Source organism: Squalius cephalus (genome assembly GCF_949319135.1).
Source record: "Squalius cephalus genome assembly, chromosome: 2".
NCBI lineage: Eukaryota > Metazoa > Chordata > Actinopteri > Cypriniformes > Leuciscidae > Squalius > Squalius cephalus.
The window spans coordinates 52667245-52689704 of NC_137123.1; the positions used below are offsets into that span (position 1 = coordinate 52667245).

Sequence of the window (22460 nt, forward strand, 5' to 3'; positions counted from 1 at the left end):
TTCAAGCGATCAACTAAGTACTACTCATTATATTACAACAGTTGGCTTCTGTCACTGACATACGTGACTATAAGTACTGTGTATGTTTACATAACTTGTTTTTTTTTTCTGTCCCTTTTTGACATCATTTAAATCCTCTCATTATATGTACAGTAAGTGTAGACACAATGTACGTAAATAAGCGATTCTTCATGCAGTTTAGCTTTTTTGATTATACAGGGAGTTTTCACAAAAGTGCAGAACTCAGTGTGCGTTTTCTTAATTGAAGAATTTGAAACCTATACATACTTACTTCTTGATGTATCGTTTAATAATTTACTTATATATTTTCTGATTTTGATTGATATTAATTGTATACAACAGTGTCATAAAAAATCAACTGAATGTCTTAATTAAATGAATATAAATAATTTTCATTTTATTTTTTCGACCCTGACAGTAAAAATAGTCAGGAATAAGCCATTACGCACATGTTTTTATAATATCAAAACCATTCTGTTGCTACATGTTTGTCATTACAAGTGAAGAAATTTGGCCACACACTAAACATACACACATAAGTGGGAACATTTTTTTAGAGAAAGCGAAGAAATGGGGAACTTGCTCTTGTGGACCTTCACTGTACTTGTCGATATATTGATCTGGTGGCCTGGCAGGTCGATCAATGTCATAAGGGAGCGCTGTGCTTTGAAGCTGATCTAAGGGCTGAATTCTCATGCCCAGATTCTTAAGCTTTAAAAGAGATTGAGCCTCAGATCAGCTTATAAAGGTAACACACAAAAACACTCTAAATAATATACTGACATTATATATGATGGGGTGATTTCAGAATTGCATGCCTTCATGATTCTGACCGGGGTTAAGATGAATCGTATATGCAGGGCACTACGACGTGTTCAGTGCTTGTGTTTGATTTACGCTACAGCAGAGGCTCTGTTATGGAAGAGGACGTGTAGGTCAGTAGGATCAAAGTTGCACACAACAAAAAGACATTGAATCCAGTGATCCACAGCATGCATGAACACACAAACACACCCCCCTGCCAGCCAGAGTGCATTCATGCATGTGTATACACACTCTCTCTCTCTCTCTCTCTCTCTCTCTCTCTCACACACACACACACACACACACACACATACACACACACACACACATACTGAGTCTCTGACAGTTCAGATATCACATACAGCATCACATTGAACACATTAACATCCTGTCTATCATTATTTATCTTCTGTATAATATTACCTTGCACGCCCGTTTACAACTATTATAACATCCGTTTCAGGTTGTCCGATCACAAGTACCCGTATTAAATACAGATGTAAATGTCAATCATCTCATATCTCAACTCCTCGTCAACAGCTAGTTGTGTTAAGGTTTTTTCCCTGTGTACTTAAGACGACAGATGTTACGTTTTTACCATCATAAATATTTTCACAACATTGCAGGAAGTTGTTATGATGATGTATAGCAGGTCCCCTGGTACAACATATGCTGTCATCAAAATTATTTTGCCATCTTTCAAATGAAAATGTTTACCAATAACATAAAACAGTAGTGAGTGTACTGACAATAGTGAGAGAAAAGAGAGAAGTAGGCTACAGATCAAATATGAGGCTCCAGTGTCATCTTTTTTGTCATGGTTCTGTATTCAAATGATGTCAATTCAGTATGATTGATGAAAACCGGCATTAGCAGGTGGTATTTTATTTATTTATTAATTTACTTATTCATTTTTTTCAAGTCATTATCTCATTTCATTTAATTATTTCTTTTCTTTTCTGCTTTACTTATAAGCAATTAACCCTCCTACTGTTTTAAAAAAACTGTATGCACGTTTTGTATTCCCAAGTCCAATTTTTGCCCGGTGGAACGTGAGCTTATAAAACAGCCATAACTTAATATTTTTCAACTAAAACCATTTGATCAGTTTTAAATGTTACTGTATTTTACCATGTTAGTAGGCCTACTATACTTTCCTCCTGCTGCAACGTGATGAGATTACGTGTGTATTTACGTAAAGTGTAGTTCTATCACACGTACATTTTTATACACCCAGAAACGTATAATACTGACGTATTTACAGCACTAAAACGTAAAATATTTACGTATTGACAGCACGAAAACGTAAATTATTTACGTATGAACAACTCTACCGACGTAATTGCTATTTATGCATATTAAAATCGTGGTATTACTGTTTTGACTCTATTGCATTCAATTGTCTTATCAATTACGCTTTCAGTCGCATTTATTAAATGCAGTTTACTCAAGAAATAGGCTAATAACATTTAGCTCTGTTCGTGCCTTCTGCTGCAAACTCGTTTCGGAGGATTAGCCTACATGCTGTTAAACAAGACTACACTTTAAAACCTTAAAAATACCTTATTTAATCGTTTAACCATTTTGTAAGATTTAGTTTATTTACAGTGAGACACAAAATGCGTGTTCTCCAATAGAACCACCCAACATAAATTCACAAAAGACATCAATTTTATTAGCTTGATATAATCCAAATCTTTAGAATCCATACGTTTGCAAGAAAGAGATCCAAATTCAGCCCTTTATCCATCGCTGAAAGGGCTGAATTTGGATCTCTTTCTTGCAAACATTTCTTCATCTCCATTTCTCTGCAGCAACCGTAAACGTCAAATCCCGCGCTCGTGATGAATTCAAATTCAAAAATTGCGCCCTCAAGAAGCGTTACGACCACTGATCTATATAATGACTGGATAGCTCATGACGTTCTAAACTGCCACTAGGCAGTGAAGCCACGGGAAGTGTTCGAGCGGCCATCTTACGATTCCCTACCAGCAGAGGGCTCCAACGCCCGTTATACAGAGATTGGTAGCTCCGACGGCACTTTTAAGATGACCCGCTGTGCAGCATACAAGTGTAAAACGACGTTCACAAAAGGATGTAGGAAAAACTGCCCACAGGTTGTATTTCAAGCCCTATAAGTAGTAATTTATATGCAAAATTGTCGCTATGCCGATGTTGTTTTCTCCGAGGCAAGAGCTGCCGCTTCTTCAAAAAAACAACGATAAAACAGTAAACAGTAGCCTATAAGAAACCTCAGGGCAGCAATAATCACAAGTGTCCAACAGCGACACCATTTGACAGCTTCAAAAGAGCTTCGTGCAGACTCCGTTTACCAATTTGTATTATGCATTTCCTGAACATGTACTTGCTAATCAAACACTTTATATGAACAAACTACTAATCTATAAAACACAATCGGTCTACCGACCTTTTACTGTATTGTGTCAATTGAGGTTGATATGCGCGAGGGAGAGAGAGCAATACAGCGCTTATGTTGTTTGAAGGCGATGAGAGTGCGCGACTTGAACGATGAACTAATTCCCTCCCTCATTTTGATTTAACGAATTACAACGTGGCTACAATATAATAAAACGAGGGAACAAATTAGTATAACGTGCTGAGGTATTATCATTAATTCGTGGCTACGAAACAATATTCACCTGAATATTCACCAATTCACAAAAATATAGGTATTTACCTTTCACTATTTAATTAATAGTATCAAACTGTTTTTCTTACCTGTGAAGATAGCTTTTCAGTGAAGGCCGACTAGTGTTCTCGTACAGCTTTTTATTCCTTTTGCAAAGAAATTGCCGTTTTTTAATAAGCAGGAAACATTTCCGACTTTAAACAAATACCCATGTAAATGCTTAGGATGTTTGCGTTGTGAGAATGTACAGGGAGACTTTAGATTTAAAAACTGTGTCTCGTTAGGCAATGTTTTTTCAGTCAAATCATAAAATTTCCTATTGATTCAATAGAACGCGTGAGCTCACTAGGGAATACCAATATGGCGGCGCGGTGGCTTCACTGTTTATGACGTCATGAGCTATCCAGTCATTCTATATCCACCTTTTTCTGCTCTAAACAATGGGCGCTGCCATAACGACGACTCCGGTTCCATACTTCCGGTTCGTAGCGCTTTACCTGTACTAGTAGCGAGAGAAGTTCAGTTTTAACACTAACCACTCTAAACGTTTACTTTATTGAATGCATCTGATACGGAATCAGACATGGGCATTATCTCCTTCTTATCTTATGCTCGAAACACTCAGTTTCTAAAAAGTTTGAAATCTTCTTTGAATTGTTAAAACAAATAACAACAGCACATGAGGAGCTTGAACTCATTCTCTCGCTGCTAGTACAGGTCAAGCGCTACGAACGGAAGTAGGCAACCGGAGTCGTCGTCATGGCAGCGCGCATTGTTTAGACTGAGCAGAATAAGGTGGATAGATCAGTGGTTACGACATGTTTTACAGCAGTGATATCAAACGCTCACTGGCTCTCGCCTGCGACATGCCTTGTTTCAGTCGGTGAACTACATTTGAAATGGAGAAGCGCGCGCGACTTCACACAGAGCGAAGCCGGATTAACATTTTCATGGATTAATAACTTAAATTCTGATCTGCAAATTACCTGATTCAAAACTATTATATACTGACAGAGAGGACTGCGACTGCAACACATCGTCATGTGAACGACTTTTGGTACCGGTTTTGACATTTTCGCAATAAGAAAATTATTTTACACGTCTGTTGTTCTTTCTTCATAATTGTAGCCTATGTAGTTTTAAGAAATGGTTATGGGTAGGTTTAGGGGTAACGTTAGGAGCATAGGGGTAGGAGTAGGATTAGCTGCTCAAAATATCTTTTAATGCTGTATTGTTAATACAATTGCCCTTTCCCTACACATCTCTGTCCATTACGTTTTATTCTTTCATATTCTGTATAAAATGGGTATGTTTAGGTTTGGGAGTAGGGTTAAGGGATCTTACATTTATCTATAAAACGGTAACGTTAAAAGGTAAATTATACAGATATCTTTATCATATGAAAGATTCGTAAATATTTAACGTTTTGTAGCTGTAAAATCGTAATAATGTTACGTTAAATTGTTGCAGATACGTCCATATACATTTCAGCATCTGTCCAAACGTACAAAAAAGTATGTTTTCTATCTTTGAAAATTACGTATTAATACAATGAGACCAGGCTGTAACATTTTAAGGCTGTTTAAAGAAAACCAAGTAGTGGAGAATACATTAAAAGCGACTTATTTTTACAATGTTTGTAAAGTGTTTTATTTGTTTTACTTTTTCATATGGTGTCAGTGTTCTAGAATGTTCTTGAGGTGCTGTACAACATCACTAACAGCAACCAAAATACAATGTTGTGAATGAGATGCAATGTTGCAAGATCAGTTTCACTTTCCTCCGTTTCCTTTTCCTTGTTCTTGTTACTGACTTATTGCTTTATCTTGTGTAACTTTTTAAAATTATGCCGGATCATATAACCAGTTTCTTTCTTCACTGTGTGTTTCAGGACAGTCCTCTGGTCTTACAGTCAGACCGCAATGTGACAGTGAATGCACGAAATAACCTTGGCCAGCTGACAGGACAACTCACTGTGGGTGAGTGGCATTTTTAAGCTATTTCATGGACATGTTGCCAGAGTTCACAGATTCTCATTTCACAGTGGCCCGTTTCATTAATAGCTCATGTGCTTTTCATATTCTCTCTTTATTGTTTGAGCTACCACAATTTTTTAATGATTAGAACTCCTACTGCTTTGCCCTCCAAACCTTAATATGCAATTTGGCATATGCTCATTTACATGAAAGAACAAATTTGAATAAGAAAAAGACATGACAATTTCATCATTGTCAGTAAGTTGTCAGTAAACATAAAATATGCATTATGATTGCTTTTACTTTATTACCTTGATGGCATGTTGGCATTTAATGACACTCCAAAGGGCTTTTGGGCCTGGATTTTTTATTTTTTTTATTTTAGTTTTTCTTGGACTGTATTAAATGCAGAGATTAAATTGGAAGAACTCTCAAATATGGTGTTAGTTACTGTCCAGCGTCCACCCCAACTGAGACTCTTTTGTTTTGTCAGGTTTCTTGCCTTTTGTTTGTTTCCTGGCATTTTCTTTCAGTTAATTAGTTCCTTGTATATTTAAGCCTTCTGTAACTTTTTTCTTTGTCGGTTCTTGTCAGTTGGTGTGCATTTTTAATTAATAGTGTTTCATGTTTTCTTGGATTTTAGAGGGTTCCAAGTTATCGACTCTTGTATCTTGCCTTTGTTTTGCTTTTGTTTTTTAATAAAGCAGTACTTAGATCCCATTAGACCCCATTTTAGACTCTACGAGACCCGAAGTGTTACACCAACCTCCCAAAAGGTACAGTTACCTGTTTTGAAAGCCTTTTATGATTGTACTATGTACATCATTTTCCACATTGGTCCTGATTGGTTAGTGGTACTAGTTTAGTGGGCCACCAACCGAGGTCGAGCTTGCGTCTGAGAGAAGATGATGATGAGATAGAGATCAGTGGCACTGAATCAGTTTGGTTTCAGTAAGATTTTAAGCTTTTAAGTAAGATTTTATTTAGCAAGGACACATTAAATTGATCAAAAGTGACAGTAAAGACATCTACGTATTACATAAGAGTTTCCACAACTGTTTTCAACATTGACATTAAGGAAAAAAGTAACTTGAGCACCAAATCTGCATATTAGAATGATGTCTGAAGATTTGTGCAACACTGAAGAATAGCTGCTGAAAATTCAGTTTTGCTATCAAATAAATAAATAAAAATAGAAAACTGTTATTTTAATTTGTAATAATATTTCACAATGTTAGCCTACTGTTTTGACTTGTTGAGCATAAGCAATTGAGCAAGTTGAGCAAAATATATATATTTTTAAATCTTACAGATCCCAAACTTTTGAATGGTAGTGTACATGAACGATTTGGATTGACAAACAATTTCAGATTGTTCTGGTCCAGTTTAACCCCCGATTTTGTTTTTCATGTGCAAGGTACATCAGAGTAACTCATGATGCACATTTACACAGAACATTCCACCAATCCTGCAGACCTATGTTATTTTGTTTTTGTTTTTCAGTAGAAGCTCAGTTTCACCATCACGTTTCAGAAGACAGCAGGTTGCATTCTGGGGCCGACTGCCTACTGGGCTCAGGACCTCCATCAATTACTGCTCTATCTCAATGCAGCCACTGGGGTTTCTGGAGCCCCTGTGTTTTCTGGTGTTTTCCAGTGAATCCTCTTTGCTTGTCTGGGATTTTTTTTCCCACTCCAGGGTATGCAAGGCAGAGTGTTTATGTTTGTGTGTGTGTATAAAAAGAGCTACCTGACTCAAACTAGCTGTAAGATCAGAGCAGAAGCAACCACCCCTAAAGCCAGCAGAAGTCTAGATGCTCTCCCTCACTTTCTGCTTATGGACTACAGCACATCACAGCTTTGCTGTGCAAAGGAAAACAGAGAAAAGAACAAACATGCATATTCCCCCTGTATTAGTAACAGGCAGCAAAGAAATACTGAAACTTGATTTTCTCTGAAACTGAAACTGGATTTTCTCAGATTTTCCACTGGTCGTGACAGTTGGATATGGGTAAAGGAGCGGTCACACTTCATTTTGCATTCCATTGACTTCCATTCATACAGATGCTAGAGAACAAAAACACAAGCTCGGATTTCGCTGCTTTCCAAAGTTCAAGTATGGTGAACCCTGACCTGCGATTACTCGTATCACTTGAACCAATAGAAGAAATAACACAGCGTGACCTATTTGCTGAATTAAAAGAACACAATTTTTAAACATGCAGGATCGCAGCATTACTGTAAAGTGGAGTAGAAATTGTGTCTAGTGTGACCATGGTTTTAGTGCTGCATGGTTTGGTAGGGTTGGGCAAAATTCAGAATTGAATAATTTATTTAGTTCATGAGTTGGAATCTGAATTAAATTGGCCACATCTTACGTGAAGTTGAAAACAAATTTGAACTGCAATGAAAGGAAGTAGAATTTAATGATTTACAGTAAAGAGAAATTCAATAGGCAATGGCATTTTTGGAAATTAAGTGTTTTTCCACCTTGGTTCATAATTAATTTTTTTTTTAATTTAATTTGATTTACTGATTCAACTTAATTTAATTATTTATTCAATTATTAATTGTTTGTGTTTCTGTAATCACATCACTCCCGGTTTCCCATTTAGCGTTCCTCATTTGTACTGGTGGGATGTAAAACACAACATATACTGGTCTTTGCAGCTGGAATTTGCTGTATTAATGACCAGACCAGATATGCCTTTAGAAATTAAATGATCTGATTCTAAATATAGTATATAGATCTGCTTTCCTAGCAAAAACACAGCAAGCCTTATATGGCTCATATGGCCTCTTTTGTAAATCTCAGGCTATTAGTGTCCCATTGAGCTTTATTATGTACACAGCAGGACCATGAATTAACCAATGCAAATTAAAAAGTGATAAAAATCACCCATATATGTAATGTTTGGGAGCAAAAGTTGCCCTCATAGTAATTTTCTATTTCTATTAAGTCTCTATTAGTTTAGTATTTACTATAGTGCCTCTGCAGACAGCATAGTGAGAATCATATAGCGCTCTCGCCAATGTGCCCTCTATATCCTCTCTTTGACATCACCCGCTCTGCAGAGCCGTTGCCTTCAGGCTCTTTCGACATTGTCTGAACATTTAGGGAATTTCATTGCAGGGATTAGCTCCCAAACAGGCAGCAAAGTTATACCGTATCACCTCTCTCTCCTGCACTCCTGTTTGTTTCCATTCTCTCCTTGTTCTCTCGTCCCTGAACCCACTCGCTGCAAGTACATTAATCTTCAAACAGAAATTGTATAGGGGTGCTGAGAGCCAGAGAGCTGGGCTGTCCTCTGATAGCTTGGCCCAAGAGTCCAGAGGTCTCTGTTTTTATAATATGGCCCATAAGTTCAGGTGATTGATGCACAGTTGCGTTGTGGTGAGCATGAAGCGGGAGTACTGCGATCATGACTTCATCCTCTGTTCATAAGGGAGTCGCTTAAATATCTGAGAGCTGTAGTCCGTCATGGTCTTTGTGGCGTTAGGCCCAAGGTTCTCAACCCAGTCGAAACCCAGCTAGTCTTGCATTGACAGACCTTCAGACTGCCGGCAGAAGGTCTGGACACCATTGCAGCTTTCATTGGTCAAGAACCACCCAAGAGGACGTCTGACTGACATGTAAAAAAGCAACCAATCACAGTTTGTTTTGTTCAGTGTCATGTTTAGGGTGGTGAAAATGTAAGTCATTGTCCCCACAAGCGTGCAAGTGTACTGCAACAATGGCACAGCAATGGTGCTGTGAACTATACTTTTGAAAATCCAGTATTTAATTGATCCTGATAAGTGCTCATCGTCACAATTGTAAACACGACAGCTTATATGAACTGTATCTTATTCAGGGAATATATATACTTGAGTCTATCTTCAACTTATGTCAGAGGGCTTGATTTTTATTAAAATTAACTTTTTTCTTTCCTCCTTTTTGTCACATGAAGCTCAGATTAAAGCTGTCTTGGAAACTTATTAATACTTTCATCACAATCTGTATTGTTTGAATGACTTTTGACTATTGTATTACCCTTTAGCCAGACCCAGAGTTGGATGAAAATCCATTGTAAAAAAATTAATTATTACATGTTTTACATCATTATTGCATTACAGTGTATTACATGTTACATTATTACATGATTTCTGAAAGATTGTGTGACACTGAAGACTGCAGAAATGATGCAATGAAGGAAAAAATTACATTCTAATATATATTAAAATAGAAAACAGTTGTTTTAAATTGTAATAATGTGTTTATATATATATATAATAAACAAATGCAAATCCCTGGTGAGCATAAGATACTTACCGACCGCAAACTTTTGAACACTAGAGTATTTACATACACAGCATTTGAATACTCCCACACAAGTTAGTAATTATTTATTCAGTTGCACCATTTTTGCACCCTTACCTTTTGAAAAGGGTGCCGCCACAGTGTCAGCTGGTGTCCCCTTTTTCTGAGAGTGAATTGTGTCTGGAGAATTTTGGAACCCCTCCACACACAATCCCAACACCCTACCCCCCCAAAAAATGATCTGGTACTTTTGGCTAACCTTTTAGAATATCCTCACCTTGTGACCCTCAATTGTGTTTCTGGAAAATGGTGGTGTGAAGTAATGCTCTTCATGACCTTCTTGCAGCATCGTATTGCCTTGCTAAATTATTGTGCGGCAGGATTTAGTTGGAGGAGTTGATGGGCTGTGTGTTGGAAGTGAGCTGGTGATGAAATGCAGTATCAAGCTTGTGCTGTCAGATCTTGTTTTCATTCTCTCTCGCCATCCCTCCATCCTTCTCCGCTAACCTGAGGCATCCCGCTGTTTGCCACGAGGTCCCTGCACAGATGATTGAAATTGGGGGACAGGGAAATAATCCGTGCATGGGCTGTTCTCACGCTCGACTCCAGCTGTGTGCTCGTTTCTCCTCTGAGCACCTCCTCCAGAGGCCAAACAACTGAGAGGACATTGAGGGAACACAGCATCTGCTTTTTGTCTTATTGACTTTTCATTTTTAGAAGTGTAGAGTGCATAATGAATGGCTTCTCCGCTTTGAGAGAGTGGGAGATGATTTCATTAGCACTGGGTGACAGAGAGGACATGAGCTAGAGATGCTCTGGGGGGCGGACAAGGACAACAGGAAGACACGTGTGACGTTGGGGACTCAGGTGTGGGACAGGGGCACTGCCAGTATCCAAAACATTGGATTAACGCTTAACATACCAGTTGCATTAAAAAAACCACTGATACCCTGCTAAATTTACGGTAAACAACCAGAAACAAATTTTATTTTATTTTTTTCTGAGCGGACAAACGCGTTTCGTCACTATGTTGTTCTTCATGATAAGAAGCTAGCTAAAGTCAGCAAATAAAACACTGACACAATGATGAACAAGTCACAATAATATTCGCAATAACATCGTTTTACTGAATAATTAAGTAAACATAATATCTTAATTTATCTTTGTAAAGAAACCACATTGATTAACTGGCTACTCTCTGCTGTCTCAGACGACGACATCACTTCCTGTCGGCCACCGTAACTTATGTTGGTTGCAATTCGCAAACTCATCACTAGATGCCACTAAAAATTACACACTGCACCTTTAAAATAACAAAAACACATCTTAAGCACACAGAATAATGTAAGTGAACTTTTTTTTTTTTGTAATTGCGCCAAACGATTTAAACGATTACATAATTGTGGCATCCGTAATTGTAATCACGATTACAAACTCGATTAATTGTGCAGCCCTAGATGGCATATTGGTGCTTTCATATTTTATACTTATATAGTTCATTAAGTGATACGATGTTAATATACTAAGCTTAATTAAACTACCAAAACTTTTTTTTTTTTCTTAAGGTGGATGATAAAAATACAGTTGGTAAAATGGAAAGAGTTTATCGTAAGTGGCCTGTCCATAAAACATTAAATAATGCAGTAAACATTAACTAAACAACATAAAATCACCAGGCCTAGGCCTATATGGTAAGATAACTTACAGTTAACCAATTAACAGGTCTGTAGCATTTTTAGTTAGCTATTTTATTTTTTTTTCTGTGAAATTGACAAGCAATTTTACAACCAACATACTGTACATCCTAAAGTGTTTTTGTGGGATTGTTAATAACCAGGCAGCTTAGCACACTGCTATCCAGTTCATGTTCAATTAGGTATTGTTATAAATACATTCAAATGCTCAATTGTACATTTTTATAACTATTATGTGTTCGATTATGCATTAAAAATGGCTACTCCATTGACGTTCTATGCAGACTGAATTCAACAGACTGACTAAATTGTTCATGAAAGCATACCATCAAGGGCTAACAAGATCAAGCTAACCAGACAAATATGGACCATTGGTTTGCTAAATTGCTATTTATTACTTCACATGACATTAAAAGGGGCATTTGCACTAACAGCGATTTGCTTGGTGAATTTCGGCTGTTCAAGGGCAAAATCTATTCTAGATGAAGTTTTGTATACAGTATGGATTTAAATTTCAGTCAGTCAAGAAGAGTTCAACATAATATTATTTCAAAAGTTTTTATTCCATTGCATCCACTGCAGGGCATAAGAGAACCAATTTAAATTTAGATCTACCTGGAAGTTTCAAAACAGCCGCCTCAAAGGGTTTCAATCATCAATTATAAGTTTAGCAGTACCAAAAATCTGGTGATTTGAGTGATTAGTTCCAAGTAATTAATCAAGATAAGAATACATTGGCAAAGTGTGCATGCATGTAGAGGAACGTTTATAAATTTAATGTGCTGTTTTATGTTGTGTAATTTAGCAATAATAAATTGCTAGTTTTAAATGAATATCATCATTTGCAATGCCACATTGCCACTTAGAGGTAGTGAGCTTAAATCCTCCATGGAGACAGTGAGAGAGAGAGAGAGAGAGAGAGAGAGAGAGAGAGAGAGAGAGAGAGAGAGAGAGAGAGAGAGAGAGAGAGAGAGAGAGAGAGAGAGAGAGAGAGAGACCTAAAGGACATACAGTATGGAGATTAATGTGTTCAAATACACACATCAGTCTTCAGGGCTGTGTTGGTTGATTATGACAACAGCTTTGATTATTTGTCTCTTTACACTGTTCACAAACCACACCCAGACACATGTAAACACACCCACTGATTAATGCAGGTGCTCAAAATGCACCTATTTCTCCTTTTATTGATGAGGGTTATCCGGTTCAGATAAATAATTTATCTTTCCAACTTTTTTTTCTTCTTTTCTGGTTTGCTTTTATTTTGTGCACCAGTTCTCTGCAAGCTACTTCTCTTGAAACCTTCAAAGGATTTTGATTTTTTTTTTTTTTTTTTTTTTGTTAAGCGTCCCTATGTTTTTTGCATCAGCTGAGATTGTTTATATGGTCAAAGTAATTCAGATTAGAACCTCCATGTTTTATATTAACTGTATTTTGGACATATTTTCACCCTCCAAGTCCAGCTATACTGTCAGTTGCTATAACTGGAATAATAATGAAGCAGCCCATGATTTAAAGCCCACTGTTATTTGGCTATTCATGATATTGTAAAACAGGGGTCTTCAAACTTATCTTATGCCATGGACCCCCAAATATGATGATTAACTTTGTGAAGGGACTAAAGGTAGCTTTATATTTCCATGTAGAAACACTTAATTTATACTGGAACTGTGGAAACATTTCTCTCTAATATTTTTTTTATTATATTAAATTATATTATATTATAATTTTTTTACATTTTTTTTTTTTTTATGGTTTTACTGTAAACTTTTCCATCCTATGCCACAAAAGGCCATGACTGGTCACTAAAGACCTTTCAAGGCTTTCTTGTAGTATTTTTTTCAACTGACAAAATTAGCAAATGCCAGTTTTTTTTTTTGTTTGTTTGTTTGTTTTGTTTTTTAAATGTAACAAGCATCTTTTCATTTTAACACCATCTGATTTTCCATAGCAAGGTCATATATTCTTGCCATTTTACTCCTATGGTGAAAGCTTCCATTTCCTCCAACCTCAAATGAGAGGTACATCAATACCAATTAATATTCAAGAGCAGGCCATTAATATCCGTTGCATATCATTTCTCATTTAAACCACCTGGATGAGTGGAAGGATCCGTGCAGTGGTGCAGTCTGGATGGCTTTATGAAAGTGAGGATGTCCTTGTGTAAATATTGAGTGTTTAATCCTTACATGTACATTCACTGAGAATCACTAAAGTAATCAAGCACTCGAACCTTGAGCTCTTGAATCATGCGAATAAATCTGAGGTAACAACCTACTGTGAACAACATGGCTTAATCATGAATGACCAAATGTAATTAATATTTAGTTTTTTTTTATATATATAATTTTATTTTATATAATCAAAGTATTCAGTAATCACCTTTGCAATTACATATTTAGCCACTAGTCACAATCAGTGGAATACAATCAAAACAGAAGCACATGGGAATTAAACAGTTGTTAAGCACCCTAGTCATTCACTCCATTTGTATATGCTGCCAAAATTATCCTTTTTTTTTCATTTCTACCTTACTATGCAGTCTCCCCAACATGATCGTACGCAGCAATTTCAATCATCCCATCAATCCAATCTTTTAGATCTGGGGTTTTAGGGCATTTCCAGTTGCGTAAAATCATACTGGCCGCTGTGATGCAACCAACGCTATCTCACGACCAATTCGTATATATTTTATGAGGTAGCTAATTCGTACACTGGTAAATTAGACCTGATCCACTCGGCTAATCAATATTTTGTAATTTAATGTGTATGTTTTTACCAACGAAACTTTAATTTTATCGTAATTGTAAGATGTTAATGTTTGTCATTATTGATATTTAGCAGAAATAATAATAAACGAAATGTTGTGCCACTTTTAAGAAGTATTATTGTTTTCTATCTGCAACCATGTGCAACCATTATCCAATTAACCAAATTTCCACATATAAAATCATTGTTTGCTCATTCATTTTGGCCAAGTTAAATCAGTATTTGTTTTTAAATAATCTTACAGTTTATACTTAATCTTATTTTATTTATTTTTTTAATTTAATTTTATTTTTTTCTTCTGGTGGATACAGAGACATCTTGGGCTTTCTGATACTCTGCAAACTCACAAATCAAAACTTTAAGTATCAGAGCTCTTTTTTACTGAAGGAAGGAAGAAATAAAGAAACATCTGTCCCTTCATAATCCTGTGGTGTGATTCTGTCACATCTTTTCTGAAGATGATCATGCTCTGTAGTGGATCTATGAGCACATCTCTGGCTGTGCAGTGATATTGTCAAGAGAGGATTAATCAAATACTAAAAAGTATAATACAAAAAGTATAAATTAACACTTTATTAGCATTCACTTCTCTTGGTCTCATCAGCATAATCAAAATTAGCCTTTCCTTATACTCAAGCACGTTTTTAATCACTATCTTACATAATTAATGTAGATTAAACTTTTTTAATTTTTATTTCCCTTTTTCCCTCAAAAGAGAACAAATGATCTGAAACTTTAACTGATATGCAACATATCTTGCTAATTATAAAATAAAATAATGATAAGCAATTAATTAATGAACTGCGTGTTTTTTTATATTTAACATAGTCCTACACCAAAACCTCTCTGTATAAAAAGAATAAAAAAAATAAAAACATAGTCCTACACCAAAACCTCTCTGTATAAAAAGAATAAAAAAAATAAAAATAAAATATATATCTTCAAGATCTGAAGATGAGCTCTACATTTGTTTCTTTGGGTCTCTGAAAAGATTAAGATTATCATGTTATAATAGAAAATTCAAAAGAACAGCATTTAAATTTACTCTAGTATGTGTAACTTACTACATTAGTCAAACAATTTTTTTATGTTGGTCCAACTTAATTATTATTATTATTTATTTATTTATTATTTACTGAGACTTTATTTTCCTACATGTTCAAACAAGCAGTTTTGTTCATCATTATACACCATGTATATAATGAACAAATAAGAAAAGACTGGTTTCAGGACTGACATTAGTATTGATCACTGATTGCCCATAGCTTAAAGCACCACTCTTCTTCATAATGGTAACCAAAAAAATCATAAACTTTACTGTTACAGTATGTGTTTGATGTTGATTATTGCGTAACATTTAAGTGAGATATAATTGCATGTTCAATAAACAGAAACAACCAATGCAACGTTATAACGTGCAGTACTGAGTACAATTGATTAAAAACAATGTGAACAAGTTACTATACAAATCAAAGAAAATCAAAATCAAAGAAAATATCAAAACCAAACAATTCCCGTAACTAATAACCCAAACCCTCTAAACTAACTACCAAAAAAAAATTACCAAAAAAACCCCCAGAAACATAATTTAAGTCTTCAGCGTATACAACACATTACATAAACTATCCTACTAAAACAAAAAATACAAAAAAGTGGCGACCACTCTTAACCTAACTAACAATAGACATACTACCTGTAGATGTTTGAAAATTGCTTTAAGAACACCAACCCACAAAATTAGAAAGTGGTAATAAGCAGCAATGTGCATTAAGCTAAACAAGTAGTAAATGCAGATTTAGTTAATTAACAAACCAAACATGATCAACTGGCAAGACAAACACTGTGTTCGTAACTTCGGCTAATCAAGAACAAATATTCTCTGTTATCATCTACACACACTCAGGATGCACTTGACACAAGACTTGATTGCTAATGCTGAATCAGCAGAGTCAATAGTGACTAGTGCAATACATGTAAGTAACCAAAACGAACCCAAATTCAAGATCACATAGCAAACACATTAAAAGACATTCATCGCTGACTATAAGGCAAAGCTTGACTGAAAGAACAGAACTGAGTGAAGTTCGATGCTGATATGGCTCTAGCAGACAAACAGGGACTTTTATGCAGTTGGTACACCAGCAGATCGAGTGTCGTGTCATCACAACTATGATTGACAGTCAGTTTTTCCAATGATTGAGAAACAGTGGAGAAGAGCAAGAGAGGGAAGTGAATATATATATATATATATATATATATATATATATATATATATATATATATATATATATATATATATATATATATTAGGGCTGTCAAACGATTAATCGCGATTAATCGCATCCAAAATAAAAGTTTGTGTTTACATAATATATGTGTGTGTATGGAGTATAATTATTTTCTATATATAAATACACACACATGCATATATATTTAAGAAAAATGTGTTATTTATATATAAAATATTTATATATAATATAAATTATATATAATATAAATATATATACACAGTATATACATGCAAATATTTCTTAAATATATACATGCATGTGTGTGTATTTATATATAGAAAATAATTATACACCGTACACACATATATTATGTAAAAACAAACTTTTATTTTGGATGCGATTAATCGCGATTAATCGTTTGACAGCCCTAATATATATATATATATATATATATACATATATATACACACACACACACAGATTTACAGAAACTACTCTAAATGTCCAACTGAACATTAAAAACGAACATAAACTACCAGCATCTGTCCCTTTACTGGAAACACATAAAATAACGCTTAAACCCTAAAATTACTCTCCTAATGCAGTCCCTTGCAAAGCATGCTGGGAACTACAGATCCACTGCCCAGTTAGTTATCAACAAAAAATATTCATGTAGTTTTAACACAAATGAATTGAGTAAACTTCAGTTTTAAATATAATAGTTTGAACACATTTGAATTAATTTGTGCAAAATGTTAAAAAATTATTTTACTTTAGCTCATTTTAATTAATTGAACTGAACAAGAGGCAAAAAATCATTTAACTTTAATAAACAAAACTGCATGCATTTTGGGGAAGAACTTTATTTTTGTTGTGCTTCAGCTCTGCTTGACTGTGCGAATGAATATGGTTGTCCTACTGCACATAAAACATTCACTACTAGGCTTAAGAGACATACACATTTTAGATGGAAAGGATCTCAAGCTTACTAGCTGAAGACGTTACTGTATATACCCATTAACTGACACGGTACTTCCTTTAAAATAAATTCCAGCACTGCACTACAACAACCACAATGAAATGAACTTTCACAATACATAATGATTTACAATTAACTCTGTTGGAGAGTTACATGACAATTTATCTGTTCAATAAAATACCTTACTAACCTGTTGAGTAATAAAAACGCTATCTCTGTGTCGGTTTAATCCCTGTTTTCACCATCTCCCAAAAGCAAAGTCAGTGTTGATTCTAGTTTTAATACGAGCTGTGACGCATTCTCATTTTGCCAGCAGACTCTCCTCTGTTCATATATATTTTTTTAAAACAGGTGATTCCCCAAGGGTTCGAAATTTAGTGGCTCTCTGTCCACATTTCTCGCTTGTTGCGACAACTAACCTTTGTCACTCCCACCATACACCTGTCAAAGTAGCTGGAGCAACTTTTCTCTATTTATGGAAATGACGAGACGCACGGACGAGTGAATAAGTGCTCAGTTTCGTGTGAAAAGCATCCCGCTCTATCTAAAATATAAACACGTATAACATCCTTACCATAGTGAATCAGGGTAAGACAAAACACGTTTTGGAAGAAGGATTGATGGTGTATTGTCATGTGTGTGTGTATACATACATATATATATATATATATATATATATATATATATATATATATATATATATATATATATATATATAAATATGTGACAGTGGGGACACAGCTGTGCAACCTTAGGTATATTTAATAGAGCCTCTTCTCAAAGAAAATTGTAGAAATGTTTCATATTTACTTCTGTTAATCTCAAGGTTAATAATGAATTTAATGTGAATGTGAAGTTCTGAGGCTTAGTCTGAGGACAGATCACATTTTCGATAAAATTAGAGAAAATCAAACTGATTATTAGATCATTAGATTGATTGTATAGATGTTGAGAACAATTAGCTGGTTGAAGTTAGAAATGTGTTGTCCCATATATCAAACAGTGTATCTCTCTAATGTACTATCCAATAAGGTGTAAACTGGTAAATATAAAGGAAGGCATGCTGGAAAAATTGGCTAAATTAAATCCCCAAATTTGCATTGTTGTAGGCTTTAATGGACTGCTATATTTGCCATAGGGCGCTTGGAGAAAGGTCAGGGTGTCTGTTTAGTACAAACACTGAAAAAAGTAAGAGGACAGGCAATGAATGCATGAAGAGCTAGAAAGACAATAGAGGATGGCAGAGAAAGGCGAGAGTGGGCTTAAGGAAAAAAAGAGAAGTTTACTTTCTGTCATACACACACAATGCAGGCAAGCAAATAAAGCCAAGTTTGCTCTCCAAAGTCACAGAGGTCATGGAAGATATGATACTGTAGCTGTGATGAATAATATAGTCAGTGAAGCCATTGAACTGTGTGTTTGGGGCAGAGCACTAAAAGCTGCCGAGATTTCAGTGACAGTGTTGTTTTTGGACCAAGTCATTTTTGGTGAATAAAGTCAAGATCAGTTTCATATGCATCATTCACATCAGCCCCTTGCATGAGACAAATACAAATTCAGCTCTTTCTCTAAGTCATAATCATGCATCAGGGTTTAAAGAAAAGCTTTCTGGTTACACTGTATTTCAAGGTGTCCTTGTTAGATGTGCTTACTATAGGATTAGGGTTTGGTTTAGTTAATAACTTACAGTTATTACTAGTAGAAGGAAACTGTAAAATAAATCATCACTGGCTTTCCATATTCCATACATATTTCCACTATATTATGTAGTTTGTGTTTCTTTATGTTGATATTACTTGCAAAAATCTCCCACAAGATTTGAGGTTGTTGGTTGTTGTCTCACATTGGAATTTTTTGTCTTTTTCACAACAGATTATGACTAATTTCAGTTAAGTGAGAACATGTGGAAAGGTTATTTTAATATATGCCGTTTTATTAGCAAAATTGTTTGCCAAAACTTGTTGGCCAGAATAAAATGTGTTTCATGACATATTTTGTGGTCTTGTGGTCAAGGACTTCATCAGGCAAATGGACTGAAAGAATGATTAGTAATTCTATTTGGGACAAATTTTTACTCAAGAGACTTGTATTAATTACTGTAAGTGTATTGTACAAATACATCTATAATATGACACTGTACTAAGTCTTTAAACACCTTGGAAACAATGAGCAGCTGCTCTAATAATTAACTCTGTTCAGAAACATAGTGAGACTTTTTGTCATTGTCAACATTGGCAGCTGTTTTCTAAGGCAGCATCATAAATGAAATTGAAATTTAACTTAAATTAAACTTGTATTTATTTACGTATATAGCACTGCATAAAAATAAAATAAATAAAATAAAATAAAATAAATTAATTATCATCATCCACAATCTTGGATATTTTTTTAATACTCAATTTCTAGTACAAGAAGACCTTTCCTGATTGTATGAGGTTAATGTGGGCCACAAAAGTTATGTTCTTGTTTCTCAAGGGCTTATTCTTTCTTTTTCTTTTTCTGCAGGCTCAGAGATGGTAGAAGCCCAGTGTCAGCGGTTCGAGGTGAGAAGTAGTGATGGCGAGAGAGTTCTCTTCTCTGCTGATGAAGAGGAGATCAGTATTGGCACAGATAAACTGAGGGTCACAGGTATCACATACACAAACACACATATTCATCCAACATTCACCCATGATCCATGTAAGACTATATAGACTATATATAGCCCATCAAATAGTGTCCACTTATCCTTTTGCCTGTAAAGTTATATAGTTCTTCTAAGGATTATAAGTGTCTAATATACAATTTATTTTCCCAACTTTTTTATTGTTATTAGAAAAATTTGGTTGCGTGTATCTACACCAGAACCCTGAACGCTGAACCCTGTAAAACAAGCTCAATCCCATTATTAACAATGGAGCTGTCTGCAGCATTATGGCAACGTGCTTTCAGTTGATAAATGCCCATTTTTGTTTTTGATGTGAAGCAACCTCTTTATTTTATCTGTCCGTCAACAATAAAATTATTAAAAAATAATAATACTAAATATATATATATATATATATATATATATATATGACCTGATTGCTATGCATTTAGTTATTTTAATTTAAGTAACTTTTGCCCATTGCATCAGAGCCGTGTGTGTGATAGGGAGAGATGAGTCACTCCAAATGTGCGATATTGCTTTTATACAGTTCAATAAAATTAGCAGTTGCTATGTTTGCATGCAGCCAAATAATTGATTGATTGTTCAATCGGATTGAAAAGTCTTCATGTAAAGTTTATCCAATTATGCTCGATCGGAATTAAATTTTGATCGGATTGTAGACTTAAAAATAATCTAATCAATAGGAGAATTTAACTATGTAAACACTTGAATCCGATATCTTCTCAATCTGATTAAAAAACGCACTGTTCACATGTGGAGTGCACATTATTTAGTTCCTGAATGAATCAGTATTTTTAACAAATCACTTGAAATAATGATTCAGTATGGCTTTTAACACTTGAAATAGTTAACCCTGGGTTATTCTAAACCATTGGTAAACTGAATCCTGAAAACGTCTCGGTTACGGATGTAACCCTCGTTCCCTGAGTAGGGAACGGAGACGTTACGTCGGATGACGACGATTGGGGTTTCGCTTAGAAGCCTATCACCTTCGAGTATATAAAACGAGCCAATGGCAATGAAATGCCATGGGTCTGCGGAATTTGCATAGCGTATCTCCGCCCACCGCAGGGGGTATATAAGGAAGTACGCTGGCAACATGCAGATATGTCTTCGCTGAGGAGTCGAAACTGGACCCAGGCGTTTTTCAGCGATACAGCGGAAGTGGCAGGAAGACGTAACGTCTCCGTTCCCTACTCAGGGAACGAGGGTTACATCCGTAACCGAGACGTTCCCTTTCGTGGTCACTCCGAGTTACGTCGGATGACGACGATTGGGGTTCCAGTCTAATCACGCCACCTCGGCTGTCATCCAGTGCCCTGCGTAAGTCTGAGCTCCCTGTTGTGAGACTAGCACGAACGAAGGAGTCCTACCTAACACAGGAATACCAAGGTACACTGGGAAGCATATCTCAGGAGAAATATGCAATTACGCCCAACCAATAAGGGGGGGACTTGAGAGACACATATGATCCAGAGGGATGCATATGGAGTATCACTGAGGTGTCCAGCCGCAGGTGGAATATTTAAACCCCAGGGGTGGCAAGGTGGCTTGCCAAGGGAAAGACACACGCTCAAAAGAGACTTACAGTGGAATACACATGTGGGGGTCGCCCAGAGGGGGGACCATGCACATGGAGGCACCTAGTCAAGCGCAAAAGCTGCGTTATGGCAGATTGGCATAACTCAGGCGTTGACGTAACCAGTGCTGGAGGAAACTCAGAGCTTATCAGACTCACCTGAGAAGATAATCGCACGTATCCTGTCCGTGGAGAGGAATGGCGAGCAAGCGAAGACACCTGAGCAGAATCTAGTACCGGCTGGTTGAAGCGAGTACATGGGAAGAAACTGGCTCTACTCGGAGATTATAGAATCTCGCGAATGTGTTGGGTGTCGCCCAGCCTGCAGCTCTACAAATGTCTGTTAGCGAGGCGCCATGCGCTAGAGCCCAAGAGGAAGCCACACTACGAGTGGAGTGGGCTTTCACACCAAGGAGGCACTGACGACCTTGCTGCTGGTATGCCAAAGCAATGGCGTCCACTATCCAGTGAGACAACCTTTGCTTAGAGAGAGCCTTTCCCTTCAGCTTCCCACCATAACAGACAAAGAGCTGGTCTGAGGTCCTGAAACACCGCATTCTGTCTACGTAGGCACGAAGGGCGCGTACTGGGCAGAGCAGTGCCAAGGCTGGGTCTGCCTCCTCCAAGGGCAGCGCTTGCAGGTTCACTACTTGGTCTCGAAAGGGTGTGGTAGGAACCTTGGGCACGTATCCAGGCCGGGGTCTCAGGATCACGTGAGAGTTAGCCGGCCCGAATTCCAGGCACGCTTCGTCAACCGAAAATGCCTGCAGGTCCCCTACCCTCTTGATGGAGGCCAATGCAACCAGGA

The 22460-nt window shown here is 36.3% G+C and overlaps 1 protein-coding gene across 1 annotated transcript in view; it reads left to right on the forward strand.

Moving 5' to 3' along the window:
• Window positions 1-22460, forward strand: part of sgcz (sarcoglycan zeta) — a 279764-nt gene that overhangs the window by 215168 nt on the left and 42136 nt on the right. Inside the window, exons 4-5 of the mRNA XM_079898802.1 lie at window positions 5367-5454; window positions 19929-20051. Coding sequence (XP_079754928.1) covers window positions 5367-5454; window positions 19929-20051 — 211 coding nt within the window. The remainder of the gene's footprint in view (window positions 1-5366; window positions 5455-19928; window positions 20052-22460) is intronic.